Source organism: Oryx dammah, unplaced genomic scaffold, assembly GCF_014754425.2.
Source record: "Oryx dammah isolate SB20612 unplaced genomic scaffold, SCBI_Odam_1.1 HiC_scaffold_11, whole genome shotgun sequence".
NCBI lineage: Eukaryota > Metazoa > Chordata > Mammalia > Artiodactyla > Bovidae > Oryx > Oryx dammah.
The window spans coordinates 21,597,442-21,619,215 of NW_024070195.1; the positions used below are offsets into that span (position 1 = coordinate 21,597,442).

Sequence of the window (21,774 nt, forward strand, 5' to 3'; positions counted from 1 at the left end):
CAGGCTCCTTAGGTTAAATTATTTCATTTAAAAGTTTAGATGCTATATTTAGAATAAAAGCAAAGCTGAAAAAAAGAAAATCGCTCTAAACATCCCTTTTGAGATCTTAGAGCACAGTAAAATAAACCCAAGAAACAAAGAAGAAAATACTGAAAAGCTGCAATTAAAGGAAAAGCAAGTGTATTTTCTTACTTAGAACTTAAGCACAGAAAGGGTTTTGTTTTTTGTAACTTCTCTCTTTAGGCTACTCTCATATATGTCACATTTGACACTTTTTCTGCTTCTGGGGAAAAGGTGCTGATATCATGATCAACCTGTTCTTTCAGATGGTAACTCCTGGCCTTAAACAAGGAGTTTGTTTCAAAGCAGAATTTTCCAGAAGTCTAATACACAAGGAGATGTTCAGAAGATCAAATGGGAACATCATCAGGGGCTCCACATTGGACAAGTTCATAAGCTTCTGAATAATTTACCCAAGTGAGGGAGGAGCCCCTTTGTGGACACACAATTTACTTTGCCTCAAACCAGGGAGAATGGCACTCAGATAAAAAGGCCTAAGAACACCTGGGAGAATTTACCCTGAATTTCAGTCCCTTGTGGCTCAGCTGGTAAAGAATCTGCCCACAATGCAGGAAACTGGGGTTCAATCCCTGGGTTGGGACAGTCCCCTGGAGAAGGGAAAGGCTACTGACTCCAGTATTCTGCCCTGGAGAATTCCACGGACTGTATAGTCAATGGGGTCGCAAAGAGTCAGACACGACTGAGCGACTTTAGCTTCACTCAGTCTTGTCAATGCTCCAAGTGTGGGAAATTGTCCCTTCAGCTTGTGTAGAGTTTCCAACTTCAACTGTAATAAAAGTAGCAGCCACTCATTGTAAAGGGAGTGGAAGTCAGTCATTCAAAAATACCCCTTCCCTAATAAAATGAACCCTGGCACCCCAGCAGCCCTGACCAAGCACCAGCATGTCCAAAGTTAAGGAAAGCCTTATAGATCCTCAACTTGGAATGACTTTCGTGTAATCCAAGTCTCATTAAACAATAGAGAAGTCATCCTGAGAAGAGTCATGAGAATAAAGAATGTGGCAAAACCTTCAGACACTGGAATGATATTGACAGACAACAGAGAACCTTTAGGGATATCTTCAGTGTCAGAAGCCTTCTGTATGAGCTTATACCTCATTAAACGTAAGCAAATTCATTTTGGACAGGAGCCTTATTTGTGTCATGAGTGTGGCAAAGCCTTTAAGTTCTGTGATAGCCTTGCTAAACATCAGAGAATCCACACTGAAGAGAAAACTTAGCGGTGTAAAGAGTATATGAATTCATTGTGTTTCAAGTCTGGTCACTCAACCAAAGAACCCACAGTGGAGAACACCATTATGAATATAGTGAGTAGGGGAATGCCTTCATTTGAAAGCCAGAATTTACTACCAGAAAACCCATAAATATTAAAATGTGAGAAGACCACTGGAAAATCCATACTGGAAAAAAACCCTATGTATATCATATATACATTATTTTGTATGGATATGTATATAACTGAATCACTGTGCTGTACACCTGAAACTAAACATGGCATTGTAAATCAACTATAATAAAATAGATTTTTTTAAAAGACAAACTGGAGGACTTATCTTGTGGTCAATGGTTAGGATTCCACCCTTCCAACGCAATGGGCATGGGTTTGATCTCTGGTCCGGTAACTAAGATCCCACCCACATGCCATGCAGTGCAGCCAAAAAGAAAAAGAAAAGAAAAAAGATACTGGCATCTGAAATATATAAAGAACTCCTAAAACTGAATAATAAGAAGATAATTCAGTGTTTTAAATGAGCAAAAGATCTGAACAGACACTTCACCAGAAAAGATACACAAATGGCAAATAATGAATAGATGCTCCAAATCATATGTCATTAGGAAATTGCAAGTTAAGATACCACCACACACCTATTAGAATAGCTAAAGTGCTACTGCTGCTGCTGCTGCTAAGTCGTTTCAGTTGTGTCCGACTCTGTGCCACCCCATAGACGGCACAGGCTCCCCCGTCCCTGGGATTCTCCAGGCAAGAACACTGGAGTGGGTTGCCATTTCCTTCTCCAATGCATGAAAGTGAAAAGTGAAAGTGAAGTCTCTCAGTCGTATCTGACTCTGCGACCCCATGGACTGCAGCCCATCAGTCTCCTCCATCCATGGGATTTTCCAGGCAAGAGTACTGGAGTGGGGTGCCATGGCCTTCTCTGAGCTAAAGTGCTAAACAGTGACAATGCCAAATGCTGATGAGGATGTGGAGCAACAAATTCTCATACATTCCTGGTAGGAATCCAAAATGGTACAGTCACTTCAGCAAACAGTTCAGCAATGTCTTACAAAAGTAAACATACTCTTTTACTCAGCAGTTTTCACTCCTTGGTATTTACCCCAATGAATCGAAAACATGTCCACAAAAGAACCTGCACAATGGTGTTCTTAGAAACTTTATTCATAATTGTTAAAACGTGGAAGCAAGCAAGATTTCCTTTAGTAGTTTCATGAAGTAATAAACTGGTACATCCAGATAATAGAATATTCAGCAGTAAAAAGAAATAAACTATCATGCCATGAAAATCCATGGAGAGAGACCCTTCCCTGGTAGTTCAGTGGTAAAGACTCCGTGTTCCCAGTGCAAGGATCCTGAGTTTGATCCCTGGTCAGGGAACTAAGATCCCACATATTGCATGGTGTGGCCAGAAAAAAGAAAACTCATGGGAAAGTGTTATATACTTTTTGCTAAGTGAAGAGACCAGTCTGAAAAGGCTACAAACTGATTCCAACTATTAATACATGACATTGTAGAATAGGCAAAAGTATGGAGACAGTAGGAAGATCAGGGCTGTGGGGGTTGGAATGTGGGAAAGATGAATGTGTGGAGCATAGGGAAATTTTAGGACAATGAAACTGTTTAGTATGATACTTGTAACAGTTGATGCATGTTGTATATTTTCCAAAACCGGTAGAATGGACTACACAGTTTATATTAAATTTAATATTAACTATGGACTTAAGTTAATAATACTTTATCAATATTGGTTCACTAACTGTAACAAAGATACCTCACTAATGCATGTATGTAGCCAGGAAAGGGGTTTGGAGGGGACATGGGAAGCTTTTTCTATAAACCTAAAAGTACTCTGTAAAGACTAAAACGTTTTTTAAAGCTATTTTTCAGCAAAAAGACATAACTGGGAATAAAAAGGGAAGTGGGAGCTAGTATCTGGTGTTCATATAACAGCTCATACCCAGAATGTAAAAAGAACTTTTCATTCGTCAATAATAAATACTCTACAAAAAGGGCTCGTAGCTAACTCGCAGCAACGTTGTGGGCGATTTAACCTTTATGGATCGGCTCGGATTTCTTCAGGAGGCAGTGGGAGAGAGAAGGGAGTAAAAGTCCAACTGCCAGAGTGAAGTGCTGCGCCCACCCTGGCCGAACCAGGAGAAGGTAGCAAAACCCGCAATCAAGATCATAGAGAGGACCATGCCTCCGGATTCCTAGGCGGGCACCGGAAGCGGCCTCGTGGTCCCGGGCGCCTTTTGCTCTGTGGTTCTGGGTTCGTAGTTGGTCTGGCGGGATGGTGATTATAGTTTTTTCTTAACTACTTGCCAGGGCTAGTCCTGGGGAGCGCCAGCCATCCCCAGAGCTGCGGGTGAGCGGTCGTACTTCTCCTCAGCCAAGCTGCAGAATTTTCAATCTCTGTTGTCCCTAGAGGCAGAAGTGGGACGGGGAGGGCTCTTTGCAGCGTGGGTGTCCTGTTCCCCCAACAAGTGCACACGGTGCTTGGTAATGAGCTTCAGTGACGATTTGTTTCTATCGTTAGATTTGGATTTGTGGCTGTTTTTTTGTTTTGTTTTGTTTTTAACTTTATAGTATAGCACAAACGACTCATTTTCCTTGCTGATTCTCTTTATTTCATACACTATGGATGCTGGGGGTGTCTCATCCGACGGAGAGGTGCTTATTGCTTTACTCCCTGAACGAAGACTATAACCAGTTTATGGAACTTGTGTTTTACTCCCCTGTATAAGTAACTTGATTCCTCTAACGATGATAAAGGTTTTACCGGAAAAATAACTTTGACTCTGCTCATGTGCTTTGGGACACTCTACAGGAGTGTCCCAAAATCCATCCCTTCCTGCTGAGCAGTTCTAGGAAGGGATGGTAGGTTATGAATATACATGGAAGAAAGCCTTGGCAAATATGGTGATCCCACAGCCTCTGGCTCATGTGCTTTTCTTCCTGTAATGTAGTTTTTATAAACTAAAAAGTCTTTAAATTCTAAGAATGTGGCCTTATTTCCCACAATAGAAGTTCTGATACTAATATTTATGTCGCATTTTGTATATCAGCAGCAAAGTGCACTTTCTCAATAATTGTTATCTGTTTTTGTGGGTCTCAGGAATATTGTCTTACAATATTCCACTACTCAGGAATATCACCTTGGCAGTGAGTCTGCATTACTAATAACGTAGGTTCTTGACTGTTCTGGTTATTTTGCTGTTTTAATAGTGGGTTCTTCTCCCACAGGAGTGCTCTGATTCTGAGGTTCTTCCTGATTCCTGGGATATAAGCCAAGTGAATCCTATCCTGAGCCGTTACAGTCTAAGATGTCCACCAAGTTGAGAGAGGATCCAGTCTTGACTCCTGTGGTCCACACTCCAGAGGAACAGGAGGGTCTGAGAATAGTGAAGGTAGAGGAAGAGGAGAACCATACTTGGGAGCAGAAGCCTGGACAACTAGGGAATGTGCACACTTATGAGGAGCTTCTCCGTCAGCGCTTCAGACAATTCCGCTATCAAGAGGCCCCTGGACCTCGAGAGGTGCTGAGACGGCTCTGGGAGCTCTGCCAAAAGTGGTTGCAGCCTGAGAGGCACAGCAAGGAGCAGATCCTGGAGCTGCTGGTGTTGGAGCAGCTCCTGAGCATCCTGCCAGATGTGGTTCAAGCCAGGGTATGGGAGTATCATCCAAGAAGTGGAGAGGAAGTGGTGACTGCTAGAAAATCTGGAGACAGAACTTGAAAGCAAAGGACAACAGGTGGGAAAAGGGTAATCCATTGTTCATTTATGAGCTCACCAGGGGTCTACCAGCAAAGACAGGCCATGAGTAAGCAAGAGGAGAGGGACTTATGACCATTATTTTCTGGGCTGAAGCACTATCTTTCCGTTTTCCCTTTAAAACTCTGCTGATTAAGACACTGGTTTCTTTATTCTGCTTTCTATACCTGTAAGAAATTGTATTTTTAATCAAACTCTGAGGTTTAGTTAGCTATTGCCATCTTTCTGGTCCTTTCATAAAACCAGCTGTACTGGTATGTCCTTAGGTCCAAGCCAGTGCACATTACAAACAAGAAGTGCCCTGGAAGGAAGTGAGACCTGCAAGCCTTACAAATCAGTCACTGATCATCCAGCTAAAGTGTGATCCTTGGGAGCACTTTCCTCTGCAAGAGAATGGTAAACTTTACACCATGAATCTTTGTGATCTTTTAGAAGCACTGAGCGTAGCATCTGCTAAAAGTAGTATTTCTGATGGGGGAAAAAGAAAAGTGATATCTAGAAATATCAGAATAAATTTAACACCAAAAGGTTATTTACAAAGTGAGCATATCTAGAGTTGATTTCATTTTGAATTGGGCTATGTGGTATTTTTTTAACTGGGCTGTTATAGTGGTTTACAATTCTGTGAATCCAAATCATTATGGAACTGTTTAAGAAATACTGATGCCCAGATCTACCGTAGATTTACCACAGTGGGCCCTAGTATTATATGTTTTAATTAGCTATTATCATAGAACAATAGTGGTAGTTTATATTTTAAAAAGTCAAGTACTGTAGAAAGATATAAAATGAAAATTAAAGTTCCATTCCCAAGAATTAACAACTGTGGGCCTTTCATATACAGTCTAGCCAATCCAGAGCCCAGTCCCCCAACCATCTCCTTTATCAAGCTTTCACACACCAATCTTATCAGTAGAGGTATTTTATTCTTTTTAATGTTTAGTTTTCTGTTCCATACATGTATTATAATTAATTTAATGGTTTTCTACTGATGTACATTTAGATTTTTTCCAGTATTATTGTTATTTTAAACAATGATCAGTGGATGTCTTTATGTAAAAATCTTTTGGCCATTGTGTGAAAATATTGAAGGAAAATATTTCTATAAAAGCAGTAAGAAATTAACAGTCACTAGATTAAAATAGGCTATTTATTACATAGGCAACAAAGTTATAGTGACTACCTCAGGAAAGTAAAAAGACACAAGGTGATGGAGAAGGAATTGGGATTTGGGCTTTTTACTTTTATGTCTTTTATACCGTTGAAAATTTTACCTTAAGTATCTATTCTTTTTGTAATAAAAATAAAGAGCACAGTCTTTAGATTCAGATTAACTCCAGGCCAGGCTAGTCATGTGATCACAGACCAGTTATTTAATTTCTGTGTTTCAGTTTCTGTTTCTGTTACCTAGCTTATTGTGTTACTGTGAGCATCACCACAAACTGACTGATCATTTGGTGTTTTAGCTATCTATTTCCATGGAACAAACCACTCCAGAACTTAGTGGCTAAAAGGAACAACCATTATGTTATCTCTTACAATTCTGTGGATTGATTGGGATTATGAGAGTGGTTCTGCTGCTGTATGTGATATCAAATGAAGCTGTAGGTATTGAGGACTTGCCTGGACTGTGATGCTCGAGATACTTCACTCACATCTCATAGCTTATCAGGAGATGGCTAGAAACTGGGCTTAGCAAGATTATGAGAGGGATGGGCCTCAGGTTATCTCATTCTCTCAGTCTCCATGTATCTCTTTAGTAGAGTAACTAGACTTCTTAACATGGTAACTCAGGGATCTGAAAAGCATCTTTTAAAATCTTAGTCCTTGAACTGATATATCATCACTTTCACCATATTCTGTTGGATAAAGCAAGTCACAGGCCAGCCTAGATCCTGTGTGGGAAGGGGTTGGACTACACAAGGGATAAATACAAGAGGGTATGTTCATTAGGGACTCTTTGAAGACTCTTGGGAAATTTACATTTCATTCCTGCCATTCTGAATTTTTAAATCTGGACTGAGGCCCAAAAGCCTTTTATTTATTTATTTTTATTCTTTAAGACTCATAAGTACAGTAACTGTCAAACCCTTAGGATGATAGTTCTTCATTATTTATCACAATCTTTGATGTTAATAAGCACTTAGTAATGTTATCAATAATTATTACTAACCTTACTTCCATACCCTTATGTGGGATATGCAACTCTTAAATAATTGACTTGCTCTTTCAGCCTATGAGGCCAGGAATACAACTGGTGAATTTGCCCCAGAGCAGATTTCTGCAGAAAGGAATTCACTGGATGCTTTCTAAGATCCAAAGTGTGGAGAAACTTTTCAATATAGGGGTAAATCAGAACACCAAAAGGTCAACCCCACAAGAGTAAAACGACACAAATGTAAGGAATGTGGAAAGGCCTTTGCTCAGAGCTCAGGGCTTGTTCGACACTGGAGAATTCACACTGGAGAGAAACCTTATAAATGCAATCAATGTGGAAAAGCCGTCAGTTATAAATCAGCCCTTCTTTCACATCAGGAAATTCATAATAAAATAAAACACTATCAGTGTAATGAATGTGAGAAAGCCTTTAGTCAAAACACAGGCCTGGATCTTCATCAGAAGATCCATATTGGAAAGAGACCTTATGGGTGTAAAGAGTGTGGAAAATGCTTTAGTCAAAGTTCACACCTTATTGGACATCTGAGGAAAAACCCTTCAAATGTAATGAGTGTGAGAGTGCCTTCACTCAGAGGTCAGGACTCATGGAACATCAGAGAAGTCACACTGGAGAAAAAGCCTACATGTGTAAGGAATGTGGGAAAGCTTTCCAAGGGAGCACCAGTCTTACTCAGCACCTGAGGATCCACACTGGGGAGAAGCCCTACCAGTGTGAGGAGTGTGGCCAAGCCTCCATTCAGAGGTCAAGCCTTGTTCGTCATCAGAGGATCCACAGAGGGCAGAAGTCTGTGTCTGTATCCTAAGCGTAAGAAAGCCTTCAATCAGGCCTTACTGAACACTTTAGAAAGCTATGCTGAATACAGACCTAATCATTTGGTAATAAACTGAAGAAATTGGGAATGTGGTGTCTCCATTATCATTGTTATTCTAGATAGTCAAACTAGAAGACATTTTGGTATCATCCATCAGATTGAAAGAAGCTGGTAGCTTGTCACTGGAGCAGACCACATTTTGGGCTGAGTCTTTTATGGACCTGCTATTTCTTTCTCCCATTCTTTTGATCCTTCTCCTTTGTGGTCCTTCAGCACTTTTGTTCCTTGAAGTCACTATCATCACATACCCTGAATATCCTGATGACACAGTGACTCTCACATTTTGAACGGAGGACCACTGAGACTGTTAAGTGTGCATACTGTGCAAAGGAGAACTTTAGCAGGATAAGTGAGGAAAGTGACATTGTTTTTAAAGTTACCTAAATGAGGGGTAAGCTAGGTACTTATTTAACTAGGTAAGTTAAGTTTAAAAGCAACTACTCAATGACATAGCTTGCTGTTTTGTTTGCCTCCTCTTCACCCCATTGGTGAGAGAGGAAGTCCCACCCTAAGATTCTGGGGATGGCCAAACACATGACACCTGGCTCTGGACAGATGGGATTGGCAAGAGTTTATTAGTCATGTGTACTCACAGCCTAGGGCAGGAGGGCCACTTGGGAGCAGAATAAACAAACAGGAGCTTTGCGATACAGGCTTCATAGTAATAAGATGAGGTGATGCCTGGTTTCCTTGGGAGGATGTGATTGGCTTGTTTGAGTAATTTCATTGAGGGGGGCAAAGTGGTGAAACCCAGTAGGTTGAGGACCAAGTAGAGTGTAGCTAGTCCAGCTGATGGGGAACTAGCCAAGTGGGGTCACTTCCTGCTGGGTGGGAGGCATACACAGCAAGAGTGGTGGAATTGATGGTTAGACTTGTGGTGCTTCTGAGGCTCAAAGAGGGCTAGGTGGCTCAGTGGGAAAGAAGCCACGTGACAATGCAGGAAATGCAGGTTTAATCTTTGTGTTGAAAGATCTCCCGGAGGAGGACATGGCACCCCACTCCAGTATACCTGCCTGGAAAATCCCATGGACAGAGGGGCCTGGTGGGCTACAGTCCATGGGTCACAAAGAGTTGGACACGACTGAGTACACATGCAAGAGGCTCAAAGATGTCAAGGCAGCATATGAAGTTTTAGGCCTTGCTGCTCACTTTGTCAACTTAGAAAAAAGGCAGTGTTTAGGAAAGAGTTAAAATATATATCTGTGCCCTCAAATTCTACTCTTTATTGATATGTCCTCTTTTTTCTCCCTCTTTCTGAATCCCAGTGATACCCACTCCTCCAGTTACCCCGAGGAAAAAATCTAAGAAATACCTTTGACCATCCAGCATGACAGTTGAACTTGATTCCATATTGGTACTAGGATTGAAAAGACATCAGGTAGCAGAGTATCTTTAATGCTTTTCTTTCTGACTTTATGCTAAAAACCAGTAGTTATCTCAAGCTTAGCTCCATCACTGTCCCTCATACATAATCATCTGGATGTTTATGTCCTCACCATGCTTTAGTTTATCTTTGCAACCTTTGGAACAGGCAGTCTAAAAAACATTGGTATTGTCTTCTACTTTGAATGAAATATACTTTCCACTATTGTGAGGACTTGAGAAACTGGAAAGTTTATAAGGTAGAAAGTGTATAAAAGTGAGGTATTTCACTATATTCATATTTTTATGAGGATGATATAAATAAATAGCCACCCAAGAAAAACTCTGGAAGTGCTAGTTGTTCATTCTTACTACCATCATACCACTTCTATTTTATTCTGCCTTGTTTCACGGCTCAAGTAGAAAATACCTAAGAGCTATGAAATTTTTCATAAGCTGAAATGGCATAAAGCAGAGGGAATTACCTTAGGACACATCTTGCTAACAGATGGACAGAATTGAGGTAAAGCACAAACACAGTTCAAAACTATAGTGGCTTAATGCTGAGATGCTGAGTATAGTTCCCAGAGAAGGAACCAGTGGCATCACTCTTGCTGCTTGAGGTGCATGATGCCTTTCTACAAGGTTGGGCAACAATGCAAATGCTCAACGTTGTTTTCACTTTTCACCTTTTTTTGGTAAAATCCTCTTCAACTTTATTTGGCAAAAGCAGATATTAATGTAGGTCTTTATTACAAGGCGAAGTGGCATAATGCAGATTTTCAAAAGGCAGGGGATACTTGTATCTCTTGATTTAGTTTAAAAACAAATACTAAAAACATACTTTAAATGTCAATAATTTGACCTTTGTGGCTTTCCTAACCTTAAAGTTAGGGACGTGTTTACAAAAGATGTGTTATATTTATAACACACCTTTCTGCAGTGACTTGGCTAGTACACATTTCTGAAGATACTTTGTTTAAAGAATGGTTATTGCCTACAAATGTGTCATGCATTTTAAGGGTATATACAAGAAAAAAAATTATAATACAAAACAAAAAGGACAGATAAAGACAAAAACAATTCTGCCTGGGAGAATTGGGAAAGTATATAAAGGTGGACATTTGTTGGACATTAAAGATTAGGAGGATTTTGGTATTTTAGTCAGGATTCTCAGAAAAATATATATATATTACTTTTTTTTTAAGAATTGACTCAGACAATTGTTCAGTTCAGTTCAGTTGCCCAGTAGTGTCTCTTTGCGACCCCATGAACTGCAGCATGCCAGGCCTCCCTGTCCATCACCAACTCCCGGAGTCTACCTAAACCCATGTGCGTCGAGTCGGTGATGCCATCAGCCATCTCATCCTCTGTCGTCCCCTTCTCTTCCTGCCCTCAATCTTTCCCAGCATCAGGGTCTTTCCAAATGAGTCAGCTCTTTGCATTAGGTGGCCAAAGTATTGGAGTTTCAGCTTCAGCATCAGTCCTTCCAATGAACACCCTGGATTGATCTCCTTTGGGATGGACTGGTTGGATCTCCTTGCAGTCCAAGGGACTCTCACGGAATTCTCCAATACCACAGTTCAGAAGCATCAGTTCTTTGGCACTCAGCTTGCTTTATAGTCCAACTCTCACATTCATACATGACTACTGGAAAAACCATAGCCTTGACTAGACAGACCTTTGTTGGCAAAGTAATGTCTCTGCTTTGGCTCAGACTGTTAGGTGTCTGTCTACAATGTGGGAGACCCAGGTTTGATCCCTGGGTTGGGAAGATCCCCTAGAGAAGGAAATGGCAGTCCACTCCAGTACTATTGCCTGGAAAATCCCATTGAGAGAGGAGACTGTAGTCCATGGGGTCACAAACAATCAGACACAACTGGATGACCACTTTTCTAAGTTGGTCGTAACTTTCCTTCCAAGGAGTGTCTTAATTTCATGGCTGCAATCACCATCTGCAGTGATTTTGGAGCCCCCAAAAAATTAAGTCAGCCATTGTTTCCCCATCTATTTCCCATGAAGTGATGGGACTGGATGCCATGATCTTCGTTTTCTGAATGTTGAGCTTTAAGCCAACTTTTTCACTCTCCTCTTTCACTTTCATCAAGAGACTCTTTAGTTCTTCACTTTCTGCCATAAGGGTGGTGTCATCTGCATATCTGAGGTTAATGATATTTCTCCTGGCAATCTTGATTCCAGCTTGTACTTCATCCAACCCCTCTTTTCTCATGATGTACTCTGCATATAAGTTAAATAAGCAGGGTGACAATATACAGCCTTGACATACTCCTTTTCCTATTTGGAACTAGTCTGTTGTTCCATGTCCAGTTCTAACTGTTGCTTCCTGACCTGCATACAGGTTTCTCAAGAGGCAGGTCAGGTGGTCTGGTATTCCCATCTCCAGAATTTTCCACAGTTTATTGTGATCCACACAGTCAAAGGCTTTGGCATAGTCAATAAAGCAGAAATAGATGTTTTTCTGGAACTCTCTTGCTTTTTCGATGATCCAGCGGATGTTGGCAATTTGATCTCTGGTTCCTCTGCCTTTTCTAAAACCAGCTTGAACATCTGGAAGTTCACAGTTCACATATTGCTGAAGCCTGGCTTGGAGATTTTGAGCATTACTTTACTAGTGTGTGAGATGAGTGCAATTGTTTGGTAGTTTGAGCATTCTTTGGCATTGCCTTTCTTTGGGATTGGAATGAAAACTGACCTTTTCCAGTCCTGTGGCCACTGATGAATTTTCCAAATTTGCTGACATATTGAGTGCAGCACTTTCACAGCATCATCTTTTAGAATTTCAAAGAGCTCAGCTAGAATTCCATCACCTCCACTACCTTTGTTCGTAGTGATGCTTCCTAAGGCCCACTTGACTTCACATTCCAGGATGTCTGGCTCTAGGTGAGCGTGAGTGATCACACCATCATGATTATCTGGGTTGTGAAGATCTTTTTTGTACAGTTCTTCTGTGTATTCTTGCCACCTCTTCTTAATATCTTCTGCTTCTGTTAGGTCCATATTATTTCTGTCCTTCATTGAGCCCATCTTTGCGTGAAATGTTCCCTTGGTATCTCTAATGTTCTTGAAGAGATCTCTAGTCTTTCCCATTCTATTGTTTTCCTCTATTTCTTTGCATTGATCACTGAGGAAGGCTTTCTTATCTCTCCTTGCTGTTCTTTGGAACTCTGTGTTCAAATGGGTTTATCTTTCCTTTTCTCCTTTGCTTTTTGCTTCTCTTCTTTTCACAGCTTTTTATAAGGCCTCCTCAGACAGCCATTTTGCTTTTTTGCATTTCTTTTTCAGACAATTGGGGAGCTACTAATTCCAAAATATGCAATGCAGGCTGGCAGGGAATGCAAGCAGGATTCCTATGTTACAGTTTTAAGGCAAAATTCCCTCTTGAGGATATCTCAGTTTTGTCTCAAGGCCTTCAGCTGATTGGATGAGGCCCACCCATTATGGAGGGTAATATCCTCTGCTTAAAGTCAACAGCTTGATGATGGGAAGTCCCAGAGCAGACCTTTGGTAGCCTTTATGCAGACTGTGCCCTGCTGGTCATCTCCCCCATCTGGATGGCCTCTGGCCAACTGCTGTTTTCCAGCCTCCTCACAATAAACTCTGGAAAATTCTGAAAGAGATGGGAATACCAGACCACCTGACCTGCCTCTTGAGAAATCTGTATACAGGTCAGGAAGCAACAGTTAGAACTGGACATGGAACAACAGACTGGTTCCAAATAGGGAAAGGAGTACGTCAAGGCTGTATATTGTCACCCTGCTTGTTTAACTTCTATGCAGAGTACATCATGAGAAACGCTGGACTGGAAGAAACGCAAGCTGGAATCAAGATTGCCGGGAGAAATATCAATAACCTCAAATATGCAGATGACACCACCCTTATGGCAGAAAGTGAAGAGGAGCTAAAAAGCCTCTTGATGAAAGTGAAAGAGGAGAGTGAAAAAGTTGGCTTAAAGCTCAACATTCAGAAAACGAAGATCATGGCATCCGGTCCCATCCCTTCATGGGACATAGATGGGGAAACAGTGGAAACAGTGTCAGACTTTATTTTGGGGGGCTCCAAAATCACTGCAGATGGTGATTGCAGCCATGAAATTAAAAGATGCTTACTCCTTGGAAGAAAAGTTATGACCAACCTAGATAGTATATTCAAAAGCAGAGACATTACTTTGCCAACAAAAGTCTGTCTAGTCAAAGCTATGGTTTTTCCAGTGGTTATGTATGGCTGTGAGAGTTGGACTGTGAAGAAAGCTGAGCGCTGAAGAATTGATGCTTTTAAACTGTGGTGTTGGAGAAGACTCTTGAGAATCCCTTGGACTGCAAGGAGATCCAACCAGTCCATCCTAAAGGAGATCAGTCCTGGGTGTTCACTGGAAGGACTGATGCTGAAGCTGAAACTCCAATACTTTGGCCACCTCATGTGAAGAGTTGACTCACTGGAAAAGACCCTGATGCTGGGAGGGATTGGGGGCAGGTGGAGAAGGGGATGACAGAGGATGAGATGGTTGGATGGCATCACCGACTCCATGGACATGAGTTTAAGTAGACTCCGGGAGTTGGTGATGGACAGGGAGGCCTGGCGTGCTGCAATTCATGGAGTCACAAAGATTCGGACACAACTGAGCGACTGAACTGAACTGAACTACTTCAATTCACAAAGCTCTTCTCCATTTCTTGCCCTAGGATGGTTTCCCCAACTCCTGAACTTCCCACAGCCTTCTGAAATTTCCATTGCTTTCTGGCCCAAGCTCTTTACCACATCTGTACTTATTTCTTCGCTACCATCTCTATTTTCTTAGTGTTTCTTCCTGGTTTCAGCATATTCACAAGGTCCTAAAGGATAGCTATCATGTTCCTTCCTTAGAGGGAAGGCGCAGTTCCCTCTTAGAGGGAAGCCGTGTTCTGGGCGCAGGACAAAGGAGATGAAGACACCCAGGGAAAAGGCAGTGGGGAGACAAACTGGTAGCAATGCCGACTGCCAACGGCCTACCTCCGTTAAGGAAGAGGACAATCATTTTTTTCTATGTCGTCACCAAGCACTCCTCCCACACACTTTCAGTATCCTGCCGGGTTCACAAGAGCGAGTGTCCAAAACTTTTTTTTTTTTTTAATAACTCTCAGAGATCCAATAATTGGGTTTAGTGTTATCTGTCAACGCCTTTAGTCCTGAACCGCCAGAAAGGAACATGTAGCATCCTAGCACTGCAAGGTAACCGAGAGACGCCGGGCACGTGCGCGGAGGCGGGTCACTGGGGCACGCTCAGGGACGTGGCCTCTTGGAGACGCCGGAAGCCGGGCGCATCTGAGCGTCCAGTTCCAGAGCCGAGGCCGCTTTTCTCGGGGTCAGCCCTGCGATACCCCAGACTTACTGGGCCGCATGGAACAGCCAGCACCAGCCCTGGTTCCAGCCCGGGAACACCCGGTGCCCTGAGAGGCTGGCAGCAGGCATCTGTCTGAGAGGCTTTGGAAAGGCTGGCCCCAAGCCCCTCAGACAGGACCCTGTCCTGGGTTTGGGGGTCCCCTTTTTGGCAACCGTGCTTCCCATGCTCTGACGAAACCAGGGCCACCACTACTGTGTGAACGAAGTAGAATTTTGCTCTCCATTTTGCAAGATTCACACGAAAACATCAGTAATTTTCTGGCTGTGATTCGTAACTTTTCCTTTCCCACAGGTTGGATCTTATGTACTCAAATGTGGAGAAACTGTGCCAAGTGATTAGAAATTTTTGTTTTAGGCTGGGGCTACATCCACATACTTAACACCGAATTTTGGGGAAATGTTCCATTAAGTGCAAGTCTTCACTCTATCCCTGGCAATTATATATTTTTACTTATCTCCTTCACATATTATACACTTTTCATATTGGTTGTGTGTGTTTTACTGTTTCAACTAGAATGGACACTCTGCTAATGCATTTCAAACACCTTGAACAGTTTCTGTGCAAGGTAGGCTTCTAAAAAATATTTGTGGATTTAGTGAATTAACAAAATTAGTTATCTTGGTTACAGGTCGTCTTCTTTCTTGTGTGGCTCCTTCGAAGTATTTGCCATGTATCCCTTTATCATTTAATTCTTATTCCCCAGGATGCCCTCAGAAGCCTTCAGTTGAAACTCCAGGCATGATGGCTGTGGACACAAGAAAGTCTGCTGGTCAGCTGTTCCAAGCCCCATGGGGTCAGCAGGGCCCTATGATGGTGACAGTGAAGCTGGAGGAAGACCACCCCAGGAATCAGGGTCTCAGCCTTCCAGAGAACCAGCCTCCTGCCCGGGAGATCTTCAGGCAGCAGTTTAGGCTCTTCTGCTACCAGGATTCCCCTGGACCCCGGCTGGCCCTGAGCCGGCTCCAGGAGCTCTGCCATCAGTGGCTCAGACCAGAGACACACACCAAGGAGGAGATCCTGGACCTGCTGGTGCTGGAGCAGTTCCTGTCCATCCTGCCCCAGGAGCTCCAGGTCCCAGTTCAGGAGCATCATCCAGAGAGTGGGGAAGAGGCAGTGACTGTGCTGGAGAATCTGGAAAGAAAGAGAAATGTACATATAGGAAGAGACAAGTCTGATGTGGTTGTGGGGAACTGGAAGCAAAACTTTCTCAAGTGTGGAGGCTCTGAGAACAGTGGGAAAACCTAGCATTTAGCAGGGAACTGAGCTTCTTCCTAAGCCAGTCCTGTAAGAGGGGGAAGGGTGGGAAACAGGAGATTCAGGGATGGAGTAAAGGTGCTGAAGGCATTCTGTAAGTATCATGCTGTGTACTCTACTGGTCATTTCAACATTCACAGCAACAAAGAACTAGGTGGTATCACATATGGAAACTAAGTTCAGAGAGGTTGTTTAACTTAGCGGAGGAGACATAGCCAATAAATGAAGTGATAGAGACAGGATTTGATCAGACTTTCTGATCAAAAGGTAAGCATCACTTACCTTTCTGGCTACCCTTTAGCACCCTAAGGCCCTGGTTTCTCTTCTAGTCTCTCCAGGGATGTTTCTTGGAAATTCCTCTCTGAGGTTTAGTTCCTGTAAATTCAGGCCTAATGAGTGCCACTTGTCTCTAGGTTTCAGCTTGTTCTCTAGAACAGAAGATACTTTTGCAGACAATGACCCTTCAAACACTAGATGAAGAATCTTCATATACCCGAGCTCAGCCTCCAGGAGTCCAGTTCAAGGGTGAAAGACCTGAGCCCCTACCATCAGAGGAAACAGGTGAGGCAAGAATTTCTCTAGGAAATTTGGAGTGAAATGAAGTCCCCCATTGGCTTTTTTTGTGAAGTATGACATGTTAATTCCTTGTGATGAGAGTTGTTAAAGGATATGACAAAGCTGACATTTTAGGTAATAATTATTAAAAGGTGATAAGTCATCTCAGAACAGCCTCTGTAGTATGTTAATTTTAAATATCCATAGTTGAATTTTCTGCAGATCGTCTGTAGCAGATGTTACTTTCAAGTATTTTGATGCTTACATCCTTAAGTAGACTCTGATAGGACATTAACATTGTAAAACTATATTGACTTTTCTGAAAGTTACCTCTTGTTATTACCAGAGAAATATATATGCATTGTAGAAAGTTAGAAAATACAGAGTTGCAAAATAAGAAAACAAGCATAATATTCTATCATCCCGAGATTACAGTGACTTTTTATTATATATTTGAATATCATTTATGTGCATGTATGTGTATACACACATTCCTTTCACTGAAAAGAGATCATTTCTATGTGATATTGTGTAATCTATTTCATTCAGTTAATAATCTTTCCTTTTCCCTGGCAATACATTTTAATGTTATCTAAACTCAATGCAAATTCAGATTGGTCCATTTTTTCCAAAATGTCTTTAAAGCTAATTTGTGCAAACCAGGATAGAATCCATGGCTGTGTGAGACATCTGCTTGTTGTGCCTTTTAATTCTCTTTTACTTTAGAACGGTTTCCCTTTCCCATTTTCCCTTTCACGGCCCAGACATTTTCATGACCCTGGGCAAGTTTCTTACTCTGTGAAGCTTTCTGGTTGCTTCCTCATTGAATCATTTATTTTGCTGCCCATGTATGCTGTATTTCCATAAAATGGAAAAAAGATTGAAAGACATGGCAATATGATCCCTCCATTAAACAGCTAATTTTTCCCCTTTATAACTGCATGGTGTCACTTTGGCAGTATGTGATTGGCTAGTTTCCCAGCAACAAAATACAAAATGTTTGAGAATTCTTCTCTGGGTCAATCATTTTATTAAGCGTTGTGGAAAGATTTTATGACTGTTTCATTCCTTCTATGTTATTAACTGTTAGTCTTCTTTATAGTGAACAAATCATCAAATCATCTGTTTATCACTTCATATTAGACAGTCAAGATTGATGCTTAGTTTCCCCCCTGTATTTACCAATTTTCAAATTCAAGGAATGGTTTAATAGGCACCTCAAATGACAACATGGGATTTTAGGACTTTCTTTGTGTTAGTATCATTATGGGCTTAGTAATTTTCATTGAGTCAGTGTGTTTCAATCTACCACAGTTACTACTTGTTTTAAAGCCAGATTGATACATCTTTGCCTAGTTTGGATGTCTTCCACCCTGTTCCTAACTCTTTTTGCCATGACCCTATGAATTTTGAATCCTTGCTTTCTGAACAAATTTAATTATTCCATTCTCACCGTGTACTTTCCCTAGACCCAGATTTGGTATCAACCCTTTCTGAAGGAGCTTTAATTCTTCTTAATGGAGAAGGCTATTGAAGTAGAAAATCTGGATGCTGGGAGTGTTCTTTTTCCCTCGGGTAACAATACTTCTAGCACATTTTATGGGCGGAGCTAGATGTACTTTTTTTTTTTTTTCCTAAAAATTATGAGTTCATATTGGTGTATTCAGTTTTGTTTTACCACTACAATGTTCCATTATTTTTCTATATCATGTTTTGTCTATGCATTTACTTTTGTTAATTCCTTCCTTATGTTCTCCCTTGTTTTTAAAATTTATTTATTTTAGATTGTAGTAGTTTCTATCACAAGTGTTCCCAGGAAGCGTAAGCAGGGGGAATGAGACAAAAGAGAGGAAAGTGTTCCTAAATGAGCAGATTCTCTTGGTTAATTAGTTGTTCTTTTTATTTTTTAATTTTTGAGCTGGCTGGATCGATCTGTATATCTATTACTAATATAAATATTTGATGCTACAAATATTTCATTGAACACTGGTTTTGATGAATCCCAGATGTGTAGCATTTTTGTTATTTTCTAGAAAATCTGAAACGTATTTTTCCTTTGAACCAGTAATTGAAAGTTTTAAAATTTTCTGATGGAAGGGCTTATTTTCTGATTTTGTTACTAATCCTAGATTTATTGTTATCAGAGAATGTTTGTGTTGTTTACACCTTTTGGAGTTTATTGTGGTTTTCCTATGACCCCAAAATTAGTTTTCATTAAAGGTCACTGCACATCTGAGAAGATGTTCTGTTTTCCAGATACAGAACTTGATATACATGTTTACCCATAGATTTAATAATCTTGTAAATTTTCTGAATGTTTATTGTTTTGTCCATTTGGTGGTTTTTTCTAGACAGAGAAAGAATGATTAAAGTCTGTTATTTGTTTTGTCTCGTTATCTCATCTATAATTTCTGCTCTAGAAAATTTGTTCCTTTGTTATTTTCTATGTAATTATTCATGTCTGTTCCATGGTCACTATAAATTGTAATGTTTATTTATCATTATACTTTTCTTTGTCTCATTTCATGCTCTTGGCTTGAATCTCATCTTTTTTCTGGAATTAAGATCATGGTGCCTTTCTTTTTATTTGCATTTGCTCAATTTTCTCTTGCTCATCCTTTATTCATAACTTTACTCAATCATTTTATCTTAGATGTGTCTCTTGTATATTTAGTGTAGTTGAATTTTTAATGACCACAAAATCAGCAATTAAACCACACACATTTATTATCTCAGTTTCTGTGGGTCAGGAGTCTGGGTATGTGGCTTAGCTGGATCCTCCACTTCTGGGTCTCTTACAAGGTTGCAGCCAAAGATAGGTTCTCACCTGACTTGTGACTGAGGAAGGATCCACTTCCAACCTCACATGGATGTTGGCAGGATGCAGTTCTTTGTCAGTGACACAGACAGAGGGGCTTCCTTCCTTCCTGGTTGCTGACCAAACCCAGCTTCAGTTCCTTGCCACATGAGCTTCTCTATATGGTGACATTCTTAATCAAAGCCAGCAAACCAGGAAGGAAGGGTGTCAATAGAGAAAGTCTTATGGTAGGTAGAAATTATAGTCTTGGGTAATCACAGAAATGACATCCTATCAATTTTACCATACTCTATTGGTAAATCAGCCATACTTTATTCTTTCTCACTCCCACACCTGTATTACTCCCATTCCTTTTACTTGGCTCACCTATTTCTCTGAATCCCTGACACTAAATAAAGAAAAGATAGAAAGTACTCTGTTAAATCTGAAATAAACATTCAGCCTCCTAGCTCTCTGTCTGTTAAATCATTTTTGAGTTGCCTTTTCTCCTCAAATTGTGTGGTGTGTTGTTTCAGATGGTGAGATGAAGATTGAGAATTTGACATTAGAAGTGAAACAGGAACCTTGTGAAGAAACAGAATGGTATAGGGAGGGGTCTGATGGACATCATGAAACTATATGTCAGCATGCCATACAAAGAGGAGACAATGAGCCTAGTGAAAGTTTGGAAATGCAGAATGGGGATGCCACAGGTGAGAAAATACATGAACGTGATGAATGTAAGAAAACCTTCACCTGGATGAGAGGCCTTCATATGCACAAGAGGATCCACAATGGGAAGAAACCATACTCCAGTACAGAATTTGGGCTTCACAGCAAGGAAAAGCCTTATCAGTGTAAAGAGTGTGGCAAGGACTTCAGTCAGAAAACAGGCCTCTCTCAACGTCTCAAAATCCACATTGTAGAAAAGCCTCATCAGTGTAATAAATGTGGCAGATGTTTTAGTCAAAGATCAGTTCTTTCAAAACACCAAAGTCTCCACACTGAAAAGAAGCCTTTTGAATGTATATACTGTGGGAAAACCTTCTGCCATAGTGCAGACCTCACTGAACATAAACAATTGCACAACAGAGAGAAGCCTTATGAATGTAATGAATGTGGGAAAACCTTCAGGCAGCGTTCAAATCTTACTGAGCATCAGTGAATTCACAGTAAAGAAAAACTTTATGAATGTAAAGTATGTGGAAAAGCCTTCACTCAGTATGCAGGACTTAACCAACATCGGAGAATCCACACTGGAGAGAAACGTTTTGAATGTCCTGTATGTGGACGAGCTTTTAGCCGAAGCTCGGAACTTATAATACATTACAGAATTGACTCAGGGGAGAAACCTTATGAATGTGCTGAGTGTGGAAAAACCTTTAGAGTGAACTCAACCCTGATCATACATCAGCGAAGTCACACTGGGGAGAAGCCCTATAAATGTGATGAGTGTGGTGAAGCCTTCAGTCAACACTCGGGCCTTAACAAACACAAATTAGGAGGAAAGCACAGAAACCCTCCTAAACTAAGAAAATATACATGTGATGAGTGTGGAAAGACCTTCGCACAGTTAACTGGCCTGAGAAACCACAAAAGAATCCATACTGGGGATAAAACGTACCAATGTCCTGAGTGTGGCAAGGCCTTTACAAGGGGAGAGCATCTTATTGAGCATCAGGGGATTCACAACAAGGAGAAGCCTTATCAATGCAGAGAGTGTGGCAAAGCCTTCAGTCAGAAGACAGGTCTTGGTCATCATATCAAAATCCACACAGGAGAGAAACCTTTTGAATGTTCTGAATGTGGGCGACTTCAGCTGTAAATCAAATTTCAAACATAAGAGAGTCCATTCTGAGGAAAAATCCTATACATATAAATAGTATGGGAAGGTCTATTAGGCAGAGAGCATTGCTAATCCAACATCAGAGAGGCCACATCCTGCTAAGCCTCAGCAGTGGCGTGAATGAGGTAAAGCCTAGAAGCTCAACTCTGATTAGTCACCAGAGAATCCACTAAATTGACTCCTTGCTAAGATATCTGGTGACAACTTCAAGTAGAATTAAGAATTTTTTTCAATTGGGATGAAATGTTTCTTAAACTTCATACTTAAAGAATGTCAGAGATACTGTGTTGAAAAGTTGTTTAAAGGTCATAAATGCTGGAAAAGTTGAGAATTTGGGAAAATAAACATCAACAAGAAATTTACCTGTAATTACCTTTGTTAAATGCAATGAAGTGTCAGTTAATACAATGAAAAGGTAAACAAG

General features: G+C 40.9%; 2 protein-coding genes across 2 annotated transcripts; both read left to right on the top strand.

Annotated features, from left to right (window-relative positions):
* Positions 1-3,573: 3,573 nt before the first annotated feature.
* LOC120870275 (zinc finger protein with KRAB and SCAN domains 8-like) lies at positions 3,574-21,411 on the top strand. Its single transcript, XM_040249896.1, is given in 7 exon segments — positions 3,574-3,817; positions 4,562-5,068; positions 5,355-5,484; positions 15,602-16,142; positions 16,482-16,518; positions 16,566-16,713; positions 20,041-21,411. Coding segments are annotated over 4 exon segments (1,980 nt in total). The 5' UTR covers positions 3,574-3,817; positions 4,562-5,068; positions 5,355-5,484; positions 15,602-15,636; the 3' UTR covers positions 21,330-21,411.
* On the top strand, positions 7,402-8,166 carry LOC120870464 (zinc finger protein with KRAB and SCAN domains 8-like; the record flags this gene model as incomplete). Its single annotated transcript, XM_040250129.1, is given in 2 exon segments — positions 7,402-7,786; positions 7,789-8,166. Coding segments are annotated over 2 exon segments (666 nt in total), but the record flags the coding sequence as incomplete, so codon positions are not given.
* Positions 21,412-21,774: the final 363 nt, after the last annotated feature.